Raw genomic sequence first — 15,795 nt, 5'->3', positions numbered from 1 at the left:
TATTTGGATAACAAAGATCCCAAAATGCATACCCAGCTTATTTGAAATTAGAAAGCTGGGCTTGTTTTCTGGCCTGTAAACTCTGTGGCCCTTGCTGTGGCTATACTTGCAGTGAAATTACCTTACTCAGGCCTGGCAAGGCCTGGATTTAAGAGGCCTGATGTCTGGCCTCTTCTGCCAGAACTGATAAAATCCTCTGGACCCTGGGTGCTTTCTCTCCCCTCAATACTCTACTTATTTTTCCTTGTGAATCCACAGCACCTCATGCTATTTTTACTTTGGGGAGGAATCAAAAGGCTGGTCTTATACTCCCTTTTCTTGTCAGTCCAGCCCCATATTCAATGCCTCTCTGGCTCCTGTGACTTTTCCCAAGATAGAACTCATGCCTATTATTAGGATCATCTGCAATTATTAAGTTACTATAATAAAAATTATTTTTATCTTTTGTAAGATAGATAAAAACTAAAGAAGAAAGACATTCCATTCTTTCTTCCTTTCCTACAAGTAGTGGCCTCTACCAGAAAAGCCACAGGAGGAGCTGGGACTGGAGCATGAGTTAGTGGTAGGCAGAGTGCCGGGGGAAGAGGGTGGGGCAAGGCAGTAGATTCTGAGTGGGAGAGGCAACACTGCAGTCACCAGAGCCTATTTAAAACTCAAGAAACGGCTGAAGAGGTAAGGAAAAGAAGAGGTCTTTTTTATTGTGAGGAGATTCCTTTATCAGAAACCAGACATCAAACACCAGACTTTCCTTTGGTTTATGGAATTATTAAACGGGTAAGAGCCAAATATAAGTGCCTCTACCAGGAAATAAAGGAAATAAAGACACAGAAAGCCAATAAGGTTATCATTTAATTTTAACAGTGTTTTTTTTTTTTAAGATGACTTCCAATTTACAATAAGAAAGTTTTAACAAATTAATTTCTTGATCACAAAAAAGACTTGTTAATTTCTGCCAACAAATAACATTTCCACCATTTTCTTTCACATAACCAAAAGCAAGATAAAGCAAATCTCTCAGCATAGGTAAATGATCCATCATTCAGAAAGGCCTTTTAAAAAATGACATTACAGCTAATTTATGTCTGACCGCCTCATTTAGGAAGCAAAACTGGGATGCTTTCTTGGAAAATGCCTGCTAACATTTCCATTGGGAAAAATACTATTGGTCACAGTGCGCTGAGAAAGGAAAAGTAAGGCATTCATGATGACATCTTCAAAAAGGTTCTCTGACACAAAAAACCTATCTTTATTGCCGCAAATCAAAATCTATGGTAGGCTTCCTCCCTATTACATGCACTTTCAGTTTTACATGCAAAAAACCCCCCACAAAATGTTATTTGGAAACAGCTATGTCAAGGAAGTGAACGGGATTGGGGCAAGAACTTACAGGAAGGCAGTGTGCATGGCCCTACTTTAGAGTTGCTCAGAGGGATGGTCCACATTCATTGTCCTTGCTTCTTGATCTTAAGCCACCTTGACTTGTCATGAGGGTGTAGAAGAGGGGAAGATGCATAACCCTGTCCCAGACAAAGGTGTTATTTAGCAAGTCTTGCCAAGGTTGCTGGGGCGTGAGGCCAAGGCCTCCCGGGAGGGAATATCCTCGCCAGTATCATCTTTACCTTTGTGACTGCATAGATGAAGGCAGCTAAGCCTGGCCCCATTCACTTTGGCTGGCTAGACATAGGCAGGGCAGGTGATGAGTCTCAGAGTAACACAGGTTCCCTCTTTCACACTCTGGCAACGGCACAAAGCTCTACTGTTAACAGTTCTCTGCACAACTCAAGAGTAACAGCCCTATTTTTCGACTACACAACTTTCTTCCTCTATATACATCTGCTCTTTCTTCTGACTTTCCTATGAGTGTTTGATCACACTACTGCTGAAGAGGAATTGTAGCAACATAGTGCTTTGGAACTACCCTCCAGGTCATTCAGACCCTCCTCTGGCTCTTGATGAGGTCTCCCAGGCTGCCCTCTACTCCCTGTTATAGAGGCTTTGGGAAAGATGTGGACCAGGTGCCAGACAAAATGGTATCCATCACTATAACCACAAATGATTTAGGAAATTGGAACCTCATTCCCAAACTGGGGCTTTGGGTTTACCTTCCCTCTGAAATTGTTCCTGCCTAGGTATAAAAAGCTGAATAATGTCTGAAAAACACTTAGGTTCCACTGTTACTATAACAACTACAATAAATATTGGGGATTCTAGAATGATGTCTTAACAAGTCTTTATGGGTTCAGAAATAATTTTCAATATAAAAACTGGAGAAAAAACCTGATAATATGAAGAAAAAGTTTATAAATTAGTCAATCTGGGGCAAGCTCTTCCTAAACCATTTTAACTTAGTTAATTCTCAAGAGCTTGAATTTTATATTTATAGATAAAATAGTCAAAAATTCTGGCAATCAGCTACACTATATACATAAAACAGGAGGGTGGAGGGAAGCGATTTTAGCCTTATTCCTTCTGAGAGGCTGGACAGACTAGTAATGACCATGTAAGCCCAGCTATATATCACGTAAGCATGGTTTATATTATTTTTCTTATGAAGAGCAGCTGCCTCAAACTTTGTATTTTAAAATTACTGAGAAGAGGATATATGGGACAATGACAAAGCCGAAAGGCCCCAAAGTTATCTGATTTTAAGAAATCCCACCCTTGCTCCTTAATGACACTGAATAATAATATTCTGTTGGCAAAACAAATAAAAGGATTTTTCCTTTCCTATTTTGAACAGTGTCAGGAAGTCATACCTAAGTTATTAGGATAAGTTATTAGGATGTCTGTCTGCTATTGACAAGAACTTGCTTCACTGAATTGCAACTGTTTGTGTAGAAACAGAAAAGACAATGTAAATATAGAAGTATAGGAGAACTACTGATATTCCCGGAGAGTCTGATTCTTCTACCCCTGCACAAGGAGCCAGATCAAGCCCATCGGAGGGCGATTCACAATTTTCACTTTGCAGTTTGCAGGTCAGTACCCAGTCACAAAAGGCCAGTGAAACAGCAATGTCTGTCCCTATTAACCGAGTGTTTGCCTTGAGGTTTTAAAAGAAAACTGAGGCTGCTTTTGTTTTAGCATGCCATTAAACACACACACACCCTTGGCTTATTGGGTTGTTTTAGCTCTAAATATTCAGAACACAGAGATTTAAAAAGGATGTATATTTTAAGCTTGTGTTAGATGAGTTTTTACATTTTATTAAAAAAAAAAAGTCATTTGATCAGTTTGAAATTTCCTATGATGCAGATGTTAAAAAAAGCCAGAAAAACTGGTCCTTGGGAAGTATGTTTTTAAACGATATTTCAGTAAAATATACAAAAACTTACTATATTTCAGTAAAATAGACATGTCCTCCAACATGTCTAGGGAACGGATGTAAGAAGTGGGTTTTTTTCCTCCTAGATGAGAGGAATTGAAGAAAATAAGGTCTCTATGGATCTTAAAGTAGAGAACAAGAGAAAAATATTTTTAGTATCTTTAAAACGTGGGGGTAAGATTTAATAAAATAGAAGAGGCTTTGAAAATGGAGATACAGCAAAGCTCTGACAGCAGTTAAAGTGTTTGAAATGATGGCCTAAGGGAAACCCAGAACAGGTAACCAGCCATCTTGGGAGCTACTGTTTAGATTAAAATATTTGAAAACATATTAAATACCCTCCAATGTAAGGGATGCCTGAGTGGCTCAGTGGCTGAGCATCTGCCTTTGGCTCAGGGTGTGATCCTGGAGTCCCAGGATCGAGTCCTACATCAGGCTCCCTGCATGGAGCCTGCTTCTCCTTCTGCCTGTCTCTGCTTCTCTCTGTGTGTCTCTCATGAATAAATAAATAAAATCTTTGAAAACAAACAAACCCTCCAATGAAGCCTAAAGTGAAGAAAAAGTACTGTTATCAGTCTTTATTACTATCACTTTATCATAGTCTGTTACCACTATCTATAGATATCACTATCCATAGATGTAATCTATAGATATCTAGATAGTGATAGACCTATCATAATCTATCTGGTAGGTAGATAGATCCTCAAGGCTCAGGCCTTCTAAACCCATCTTGAGTCATAGGTGCAAATACAGATGAAAGTATAGATTGTTGGTCTTACTTTCAGAAGCTACCTGTATCACACAGACACACATTTATACGCAATTTTCTAAACTGTTGAAACACACACCCCAACTTTCTACAGAACATAAGAAATATCTTTGCCTTTAGAACTCAACAGAATTTGAATTTTCAAACCTAACTTCCTTGTCACTTTATAATAAACTCACTCTGATTTTCTTGAATCATCACTTCCTATCTTTCTGGCTGATCCCTTAACAGCTAACAGGGTACCTGTAAAATACATCCTTTTTTTTCCCCCCTCCTTGGAGTATAGTTGACACATGTTACATTTCAGATATACAAGTTAAGTAATATGAAAAGATAATACATTATGCTATGTTTACCCCAAGTGTAGCTACCATCTTGGCCTGTTACATTGTTATTATGGTATCATTGACTGTACTCCTTATCCTGTGCCTTTGTTCCCATGACTTCTTTACTTCATAACTGGAGGCCTGTATCTCCCTCTTGCCTTCACCCATTCTGCCCATCTCTCACTCCCCTCCCTCCTCTGCTGGCAACCCTCAGTTTGTTCTCTGTATTTATAGGTCTTTTGCCATGCCTCTGTCAAGAAGACTTGCTTTACTGTATAAGTTGTTTTTGAGAAGATATGAAGACATTCCTAAATAACTATCCTTTTTACTAGAACAGTATTTTTTTGCTTGTAGAGATTTTCAATAACTATTTCAGTGTACTTGCCTGCTGATTGAAGCCCTTAAGAGTGGTTTCTACCTGCAGGTTATGTATGTATAACAGCCTCAGCTAGGAGAAAAGGAGAAAGGGATGGGGACTCCCATCCATCAAACCTGTCATGTGGACTGACCTTCATATTAGGTGAGATTTCCAAAACAGTGGTCCTTTCTATAGTGGGACTGGGGGAGGGAGGAGCATGAGGCTATTCAGGTCATGAATTCCCTCTTAGAGTATAAATAAATGATGATCAGTAAAAGATAACTACTCATGGCTTTAGCTCCCTCCTTTCACAGGTTTTACTCATAAGCCAGTAAGAGGTCTTCTATCTCCTTCCTCCATCTCCTTCCTATCTTTTTATTATTGACAGAGCAATACATGTCACCAGATTCCAAGCCCTAAAATGCTTTGATCTCTGTCATAAATTGGGAACTGATAGCAAAAGGTATAGGAAAACAGAGATAGATGGGCTAAATCCTCATTTTTTTAGTGAAATGGTGTGGATTTTTTGTTTTGTCTTGTTTTTGTTTTTTGAGAAAGGTTTCTGGTGTCCTTAAAGCTTACAACATTAAGTATTACCGTCTGAGATACTTGCTTCAATGCTGGACTCCTACATCCCAAATGATATTAAGAATTTTGTTAATAATCACTTTGGTGTAGTATTGCCCAGACATGCACATTCACTGCAAAGCTGACCAGTGAGAATTATGACATAGCACTTGTGACCAGACTAAACCAAAAATGGGAGCCCAAGGATCACCAAAATTTCTTTGCCTCACTGGTTGTTACTTGAAAAAGTAAGAGAAGGCTATTCAAACACTGTGTCTGAATACTTTTTGTATTCCAAAATATGCTAATGGAGACTGACATACAGTTCAACCTAATGAGTGTTTAAAGATGGAGAAACATCCCAGTAATTGATACAGAAAATAGGAAATCCTCATCATCCAATGCCCTTTAGAAAGACTTCGAATTCATAAGGGGATCAAGGGATCATTCTACTCTAGTCAGTTTTGAAACGCTGACATAGAAAAATAGAAGGACAATGGGGAGAACAGATACAACAGCTGATGCAATTGCACAGAAGGACATAAATACCTCTTACTGTCAAAAGTTCTACAGAGGGCATTTATAAAATATTTAGATACGTAGCTTCCTTTGCAGTTGGGTAAATCACCTGGGCTTCAAAAATCAAAGCAAAAGGATTTGGGAATAGTTAAGAAACCTCCCAAGTTCTAAGGGAATTTTAAACCAATTATGCCCATGGTTGGAAGAAGAAATTTTGAGTAATTCTAAGAAAATCCCTCATTGCTTTTTATTTTGTTTTACTAGAACATATTAAAAGAACTGAGAGTCCAAAAGAAAGTAGGTTATATGGAAAACATTCTCCTTGGCCTTCAAATCACTGGATTTGGGCTATTCACTTACAAGTTCTACTCTAATCAAGTTTTCCATAAGAAGAGAAGTTTTAGCCACTGAAATCTGAACAATCTTTTCAATGGCACCCCGTAGAAAGGGAAAAGAAAAACACCTTCTTGTGTTTGAAAAAGTCTTATTAGTCTGAAATGAAAGATATCACCTTCCAAAAGAACAAGAGAAAAGGCTAGCTAGTTCAAGTCAGAAACCCAGGGTGGAGGTTTCCAAGGCCCTTTTATTAGGGGAAGCACAAAACTTTGTAGTTGTAGTTCCTTTGTAGCACAAAACTTCACATATGTATCAGACAATCAGATCAGTTCCTAAAAATTAGGGGAAAAAAAGGAAAAACAAAACATGTATTTTTTATATATATTAAACATAAATTAAAAACAATTTATAAAATGGTCACCTTTCTTACAGCATAAATGCAGAGTGAACTATGAATGCACCTCCAGGTTTAAGTTGTTAAAGTTGTTTTGTTTTGTTTTCCAATAATAAATAAATAAAATTCGTTCTTAGGTTTTGGATCCACCTGTGCCACAGCAGGGCTCTGTGTCATTATTGGCTCTTCTCCCCCTGTCGCTCCTATGCGCAGCATTGGGTTGTGCAGCAGCCACCAATTTCACTGGCCCATCAGGGTACTGGCTGTCTTTTCGGGGTGGCATCCGTTCGTTAATTCGGTCCAGGCCTCGGGCTTCTTCAAAACTCCGGATCCTGTGCTGAAGCGAAAACCCTCTGATGGCTACAGAAAAACAGGAAAGGGAGGAGCTTGATTAGACAACAAAGCAACAAGCTTAAAGTTTTCTTTAGCATACAGCAACCTCGTAGAGAAAACCAAAGAAGGGTTGGAGCACATATCTGGTGAAAGTAATATGCAAGACTTGATTTGATTCAGCCTCATCTGAAGCTACTGCCTCCTTAAGGCCGATAAGGCCATCGAAACTGAGAAAGTTAATTTTCACGGAAGCTCAATACAATTAATCATGGTCTAAGTATACCTGACAAATGGCTAAGTTCATTCTTAACCTCAATACATTTGAGAAACAGTTTCTTATGGGCCTGAAACATGCTTAATGTAAGAGAAGAGACAACACTAGAATAATAGAACAAGTTCAACAGAGTAGTTGACTTTAGCACAAACACCATATTGACCACAAAAAAAGTAATAAAAGAGCTCATCTTTTTGTTTAGAAGGACAGCTTTTGCTCTTGCACAACCAGGGGCTGAATATAAGTTAAAAGGCATCTAAAAAAGAGCTTCTGGATGTCTTCCTTCTAGTTGAACTTTTGTATCACCAAGGAAAGGCATTCCTATTTTGAACCCACCTTACTTAACAAAACAATGAAATTAATAACACAAGTTTATCAATCCCAATGATTTCCATTATTGGATTCATAGATGATCTGTTACTTGAAATTTGTTTTCATAGAAACAGATAATTTAGCCTAACTGCCTTAGGGCAACCTCAGAAATGAATCCAACTAAATCCTTGTCCAATTGTGCCTCTGCTCTGGATATCCCTCAGAATCATTAGATAAAGAGGCTGACCTGTTTGAGTCTCTAGTGATCACACAGAAGTCACTTCTCTATGGAAGGGCTACAGGATTAAACTACCTGATTCCTCGTGACCAGTTGCTTAAGCTTCAGCCATTGCATTAAAACTGATAGAGCCCAGAGGCCTTTAGCTGTGGAGAGGGTAAATTAACATAAATACAGGACACAAAGGAAACACTTTGTGAGCATGCCTAGAAATATTTATTCCTTTTCTCACTGTTACATTTCTGGTGATGCAATAATAGAAGATTTCAGATGTTGACAAAGCTCTTAAAACTAGTAGACAGACACATGATCACATCTATCATAGGAATATGGCCATACCTTCCCGGGCCTCTACCGCTTCTACTGTGGCTGTAAGAGGCAGGAGCAGTGGCATGCAAAAATGAAGACAGAAAAAGAGTGAGTAAACCAACAGCATTGCTGCCAGCACAGACATCCCAGGCTCCCACCTCAGCCTATTCCCATCCATAATAAAAGTCAACTAGTTAGAGAAGTGAGGATTACTACAAAAAACTAAATTGGGGAGAAAACGTGAAATGGGGAGAGTTTCTGATACTTTTAACATTTCAGGTGGCATGGGAACTTTTTTAGCTAATAGCATCTATAGCTAAGACAACAGGTCAGTCAAGCTGACTATAAGAAACCAAGAGTTATGTTGCTTTCCTCATTTTTAAATAGCCAGCTGCTAATTTACGTCTTGACATTCACATATCAAAATAAGTTGAGTCAAGTAATTTAACATTACAACTGTTCTTTAGTTTCTAACAGCTCAGATGGTATTCAATGAGCTGTTGCTGGGTCCTATTCAAAATGGTTATTTAAGACTACTTCTTACTGCTCATAAGCAATTTATGTAGGGTAGGGTCCAACTGTCCTTTTTAATTACCTAATAAAAAGAGAATGGCCTTCGAATAACAGACTAGCATTTGGAAGGAGAGAAAAATGGGTTATAAGTAAGTGGTTATTTCTTGTCCAGGGGTAGAATACTAAACTGGCAAAGACATAAAACTACTCAATACCGGATACAAATTCATGTACCATTTGGGATTAGAGATCTAGCAGAAGCTGACATTTCCAACCCATACATGGCTTCCATTCACTGTGCAGGAGAGTGGGTCAATTACTAAGAGAGCCTTCTCCTTCAGTGATGGGAAAGGAAGCAATTTAAAAATTAGTGCCAGGAGGTAAACTTCCTTGCATCATCTTTTTAAAACAGTAAAAACCCTAATATATGAAAAGGTTACAGGTTGTAGCAAGAAAGATCCTATTAGAGGAACCCTCTCAGTTCCTTCAGTAACAAATTTTTACAAGAAGTCAGGGAAAAATAATGAGCAGTATAGCTTACTGTTTCTGAGGTTTTATATAACAAGAGAGGAGAAACTGGGAGGACTGACAATTAACCTCCTGTCACAATGTGAAAAATGGAAACTTGGAATCAACTTATCAAGTGCTTGAATTTGTCCACCGTATGTGGGCCTGTGGTAAAGCAATGTCACACCCTTCCTAATCTCCTGGAATAGAACAAATAAACTGTTACAAGAAAATGATAGTGCCTTCAAGCAGTACATCACTGCTGCTGCTACAAAGTGGAAGAACAAAGCACAGCCTGAAATTGTATACAGGTTGTTGGTCTAATTAGAGTTTAAAAGCTATGTGGTAAAATGTGTACTAGTATTACACTGTTCTGAGTCCTTCTAGAATTACTTTTTGCATGGAGTTTTAAGATACTAGCCTGCATTAAGGGGCATTATAAGAAACAGTCACAAAAAAACCTGAGAAACTGGTTTGTTTATATTTAATTTATATATATTTATTATATTTCTTTACTGAAATATAATTCACTTACCATAAAATTCACTTGTTTAAAGTGTACAGTTCAATGATTTAATATATTTAGAGTTGTATAACCATCACCACAATCTATGGTTAAAACATTTTCATCACCCCAAATATCCCTTCCCCTTAATCCTTGAGCCAACCAACAATCAACTTTCTGTCTCTGCACATTTGCCTGCTCTGGACATTTCACATAAATGCAATTGCACAGAGGGTGATTTTGGTGACTGGCCTCTTTCACTTAGTGTAATGATGGGAAAATGACAATGTTTTTAAGGTTTAGTCATGTTGAAGCACGTACCAGTAATTCCTTCCTTTTTATGACTGAAGAGTATGCTGTTGTGTGAATAGCCACCTCATTAGGTGATGGACATCTGGGCCATTTCTACCTACTGGCTCTAATGAAAAATGCTGCTGTGAACAAGTCTTTGTGTGGATACATTTTCATTTTGGGGAGTATACAACTACAAGTGGAACAGTTGGTCATAAGGTCAACTGATGTTTACTGATCTAAGGAACTGCCAGATTGGTTTCCAAAATACTTCACCATTTCACATTTCTACCAGCAGGGTACCAGAAGGTCTCAATTTCTCTACATTCTCACCAACACCTGTTACTATCTGTGATCACAGCCATTCTGGGTGTGGTATGTAGTGGTATCTCGTTGTTTGGATGTGTTTCCTTAATATCTAATGATGTTGAGCAACTTTTCCCACGCTTGTTGGCCAGTTGCATGTCTTTGGAAAAATGTCTATTCAACTTTTTTTACTCATTTTTTAACTGGGTTGTCTTTTTATTATTCAATTATAAGAGTTCTTTTCTGTTTTCTAGATATCAGTCCCTTATCAAATGTATGATTTGTAAATATTTCCACCCATTCTATGGGTTGTCTTTTCACTTTCTTTTTTAAAAGACTTTTTTATTCATGAGAGACACAAAGAGAGGGAGAGACATCAGCAGAGGGAAAAGCAGGCTCCCTGCAGGGAGTCCAATGCAGAACTCGATCCCAGGGCCCTGGGATCACGCCATGAGCCAAAGGCAGATGCTCAATCACTAAGCCAACCAGGCGTCCTGTCTTTTCACTTTCTTGATGATGGTTTCATTTGTAGCACAAATGTTAATTTTGATGTAGTCCAATTTATTACCCACTTGTTTCTTATTTTATGGTCTTTGTGAATCTCATTCAGTTCTTGGCACTCCTCTTTATTTCGGTACTAGGAAGCTTGGGAGTAAAATCTGTGACTATCTATTGGCTTTTTGTTTGTTTGTTTTCCTTTGTGCTCCAATTCCAAGCATATTTATTTTACTTCACTGTGTTATATGTACACTGTAACGTACTCAAATCCCTCTTGGAACAAGCTAAGACATAAATGAATGAATCCCATAAGGCCATATGGGATACTGTTGGTTGAAAGCTCTCCAAGTAGAGTTACCAGAACAATAAAAGGTCTTTTTTAGCTAATGCTCCAGTTTGCCAATGAACCTGTAAAACTGAGTGATGGGAAAACGACAAAATAAATTCAGTTTCTGTCAATCAATGAGACATAAGAAGCTCTAAAAAGCTGGCTCCAACTTTAGTTTTGTTCTTAAGCATTCCTGAAGACATCTATCAATTTCAAAAGTATCAATAAAAATGCTAGTTTTATTAAAACACTCATATTCCAATTAGGAATGAAGAGAAACTATATACTTGGGACTGAGAACAAAAGACAGACCAAAGATTACAAACAAATCTCCAAATAGCACATTCATACAATTCTCTTCATTATTCATCCCAGATTTGGTCTTTCAAGGTGCAGATTAAAACAACAACTTTGTGGATCAGCAAGTTTCTAAAACTTTTCAAGTAAAGATATAGACATTCCCTTTTTCCTTATCCATGGTATTTCCTACTAATTCCAACCTGCCTCGTCAGAAGTACTCTCAGAGTAGCTCCCATGACTGACTACCAAACAAAGTAATGGAAGTATTTTGTTTATAAGAAACTGCACATTTGTTTGAGAGAAAAAATTTCAACCTGAAGTAGTTTACTGATCCTTTCTATGAAACTAAAGAAATTAAGAAAATAGTTATGTACTTCCAAGGAGAAAATGTTCATTCCTCCTTCCAAATAGTTGAACTCTAATATTCCAGTATTTAATTTGAAAGAGAAGGAGCAATTCAATCCTATAAAAGGAAAGGGGAAAAAGGGGCTTGTTCCTATTAATATCAGTGGATTTTCCACAAAAAGCAAAGGATTCCTATAAGTAATGGTATGACAAGGAAAAAAAAAAAGAAAAACAATGTAATAAAATAAGGGGCCAATAAAAGCAGTGAAAGTCTAGTTTAAGTTGTGAATGCTTCAACTTCAGTTTTCGTGCCTAGAATTAGTTGCCTTGCTTGACCACATCTATGTCTATTCTGACAAACATTGATCTCTTCATTACAGGGTTCCATAAAGCCCTCTCCTTACAAGTCAGCATCCATAAGCTTTTTAGTACTGACACTGACTGGATAGGTAGGTGACTGTGGCACTGGAATAGGATATGGCTGGCAGGCAGAGGCAAACTCCCTCTCTGAGAAATTCTAACACCCAAAAATAAGACATTAAGTGGGGTGTCTACATGGCTCAGTCAGTTGAGTGTCTGACTCTTGATTTCCACTCGGGTCATGATCTCAGGCATGAGATCGAGCCCCACATGGGCTCCACACTCATCAGGGAGTCTGCTTGAGATTCTCTCTCTCCCTTTCCCTCTACCCGTCCCCTGGCTCAAGTGCTCTCTCTTTAAAATAAATAAATCTTAAAAAAAAAATATATGAGACATATCATGTGCACCAATATCTAAACGTTTTTGTGTATGAATACACTTATGTAACTACTACCCAGATAGTGAAATATACAGCATCGCCACTACTCCAGGAGTCCCCTCTGCTTCTTCTGAGTCAATATTCTCCCAACAGTGTCATTCTGCTTCTATTACCATTTAGCTAGTTTGCTTATTCTTTTTTCTTTTTCTTTTCCTTTTTTTTTTAAAGATTTTATTTATTTATTCATTTATTTATTCATCACACACACACACACACACACACACTCACACTCACACAGAGTCAGAGACACAGGGAGAGGGAGAAGCAGGCTCCATGCAGGGAGCTCAACATGGGACTCAATCCCAGGTCTCCAGGATCAGGCCCTGGGCTGAAGGCACTGCTAAACTGCTGAGCCACCCGGGCTGCCCCCTTTCTTTTTTTGTTTAAGGATTTTATTTATTTGAGACAGAGCAAGAGAGAGTACGAGCAAAAGGAGGGTCAGAGGCAGAGGCAGAAGCAGGCTCCCCACTGAGCAGGGAGCCCGACATGTGGCTCAATCCCAGGACCCTGGGATCATGATATGAGCTGAAGGCAGATGCTTAACCAATTGAGCCACCCCGGTGCCCCTAGTTTGTCTATTCTTGAACATCCTATAAATTACACAGTCTGTGCCCTTTTCTGCCTAGCTTTTTTAGTTTACCATAACATTTGTGAGATTCAACCATGTTTTTGCATGTATCTGTAATTTTTTTCATTGATGTGTAATATTCCATTGTATAAACAGAACACATTTATCTATACTGCTATTGATGAACATTTAGGTTTTTCCCCCTGTTTGGGGCTATTATGAATAAAGCTATGGTGAACATTCTTATGCAATTCCTTTGGTGGACATATGCACTTATTTCTCCTTGATATACGAGGTCTGGGATTGCTGGGTTTTAGGGTACTATAATGTTTTGCTTTATTGCCCAACAGTTTTCCAAAGTGGTTGAACCAATTTACACGCCCAGCAGCAATGTATATAGTTCTATTCTCCTCAAATTCACCAGCACTTGGTATTGTTAGAATTTTTCTTTTTTAAGATTTTATTTATTTACTCATGAGAGACACAGAGAGAGAGGCAGAGACACAGGTAGAGGGAGAAACAGGCTCCATGCAGGGAGCCCGACATGGGACTCAATCCTGGGTCTCCAGGATCACACCCTGGACCGAAGGCAGCGCTGAACCGCTGGGCTACCAGGGCTGCCCTAGAATTTTTAATTTTAGCCATTTTGCTGAATATAATGGTATCTCACTGTGGTTTTAATGTCTATTTCCCAGATGAGTAACTATATTAAGCATCTTTTCATATGCTCTCTGGCCATTTTGATACCCTCTTTTGTGAAGCATAAAGTGTAGTTGTATTTTTCTTCTTGAGTTTATAGTTCTTTATAGATTCTGAATTTAAGCCCTTTGTCAGACAGACATATCGCAAAAAATCTTCCCTCGGTTAATGGCTTGCCTTTTCCCTTTCTTAATCATATATTTTTGTGAATAGAAATTCTCAGTTTTAATGAAATTTAATTGATTTTTTTTTAAGGTTACTACTTTTTGTGCCCTAAGGACTCTTTATCTACTTCAATACTCTCCATATTTTTTTCTGGGAGTTTTATTGTTTTACCTTTTATGTTTAAGTTATAATTCATTTTGAGTTAATTTTTGTATATAGAGAGAAGAGTTAAGATTCACTTTCCCCTCACATGGATATCCAATTGCTCTAGTATCATTTATTGAAAGAAGCCCTAATTTTAAATTTTCTGTTGACTGCTGGGTAATGGGAGCACATCTTCCATAAAAGGAGTATTTCTCATACTCACCTGTCTCAATAGTCTGCTTTCCTCCTGAGAGGACACCTAGAGGGAGTGTCCCTGTAGGTGTCAGGCCCTTAAGAGTCAGCACACTCTCACTCTCTTCCCTGCAAAGGAAGGTGAAAGCCCTACATTAATGCCAGGATGTCTACCACTCAGCAGTTAAAAGATACTAGAAGGAAAGTTAAGATGCACAGAGATGGAGGACAGGTTCTCCTTCTTCCTACCCCTTCCCTGACCCAAAGAAAAAGATGCTTTCTGTAAATATTCCAATTTTAAACAACCAGCAGGTTCAATAGCCAGGAACTATTTAAATGTTTCCCATATATCATCCCATTTAATCCTCCTAATAACTGTGTAAAGCAGGTCTTGTTATTATCACACTTTTATAGACAAGGAAACTGAGGCTCAAAATCATAGCTAAGAAGAGATCGAGCCAGGATGTGAACACAAGCAATCTGGCTCCAAGAATCCACAGTAAGTCACTGCATTCACTACATCTAAGCTTGTGTCCAATGAATGTTTGCCAAAGCATTTCTAGTCACTTTAACATATCGGTTAGATTTAGTGTGCACTCAGCTCTGAAGACCTATCCAATCATACCAAACTCCAATTCTAAAAAAAACTGTCCTGAAATCAACTTCTAATTGTCTCTCAAAATGCCTTGATCCCACACTGTAATGACAGATTTATCCTTACCGCAGAATTGAAAAGACCCGTGCCATCTTCCCAATAGCTCTGATTTTATTCTTGATGATCTCCTTTCGAACTGTAGTGCCTCCTTCAATACAAAGAATCAGTGAGTTAAAAGAATGTGTTAACAGGTTTGATGATAAAAATGCAGGATGAAGTCTCTTTCTAAGTTAAAGAAATGGTTGTTTTAGAAAAGGAAATCAGGGCCTAAGTTTGTTTAGACAAACAAAAATCCCAGAAAGTTCTAAGGAGCAAGAGAAAAAAACAACCTAAGGGGGAAAACAAGATGAAAAAATGGAGGGGTCACAACAAAGACAGACTGGATGGACCTACGAGAGGTAGGGACTTCTTTGTGGCCTCTGAAATGCAGAGCACAGCAAAGAATGAAACATACACATGTCAACAAAGACAGCTGCTACAGCAAAGATCTCTTCTGAGAATGCTGTGGGCCACCTCAGGATGCAGGGTTTGGCCTGCCAAAGGGCAAGTGATGATTCACGCAGTTGTCTTCTGCAGGCAAACATACAGCTAGCTCTCCTCAGTTTAGTGAGGGCTGCTTTCATTCTATAATCCTCACTTACTCACACACCAGTGAGTTACTTCCTACCATAGACAACTGTGCAATATCAGTTATGATGGAGGCTTCTTTAAAAAAGCTACCACAACATTGTATGGCCTTTTCTCATCTAAGATTCAGGGAACAGCTCACACATGAAGCCAAGGTCCAGGCATGCACCAGGTGACCGCACTCAAAAGTCAGAAAGAGAAACATGGCCTCTCCTTCCTTGCCCCTTCAGCTCTCAATATTCTGCAGAATTATACAGCAGGCACAAAGAAAACATTTACACTAAAACAGAAAG

General features: G+C 38.5%; 1 protein-coding gene across 3 annotated transcripts in view; it reads right to left on the bottom strand.

Moving 5' to 3' along the window:
• Positions 1-831: 831 nt before the first annotated feature.
• PPP3CC (protein phosphatase 3 catalytic subunit gamma) overlaps positions 832-15,795 on the bottom strand; it is a 106,834-nt gene continuing 91,870 nt past the window's right edge. The window contains exons 11-15 of one of the 3 annotated variants that reach the window (XR_011994156.1): positions 14,942-15,023; positions 14,252-14,349; positions 8,091-8,120; positions 6,631-6,954; positions 832-6,532 (exon numbers count right to left, since the gene is read on the bottom strand). Coding sequence is in view for 2 of the 3 variants with exons in the window: in XM_026007944.2 (XP_025863729.1) it covers positions 6,728-6,954; positions 8,091-8,120; positions 14,252-14,349; positions 14,942-15,023 (437 nt within the window). In the remaining variant the exon portion in view is untranslated. Of the gene's footprint in view, positions 6,955-8,090; positions 8,121-14,251; positions 14,350-14,941; positions 15,024-15,795 lie in introns of all 3 variants that reach the window. The other 2 variants (XM_026007944.2, XM_026007945.2) reach the window with 2 other exon arrangements.

Source organism: Vulpes vulpes, chromosome 9, assembly GCF_048418805.1.
Source record: "Vulpes vulpes isolate BD-2025 chromosome 9, VulVul3, whole genome shotgun sequence".
Lineage (NCBI taxonomy): Eukaryota > Metazoa > Chordata > Mammalia > Carnivora > Canidae > Vulpes > Vulpes vulpes.
The sequence above is the reverse complement of the archived record's forward strand: the minus strand, read 5'-3'. Positions and strand labels throughout refer to the sequence as shown.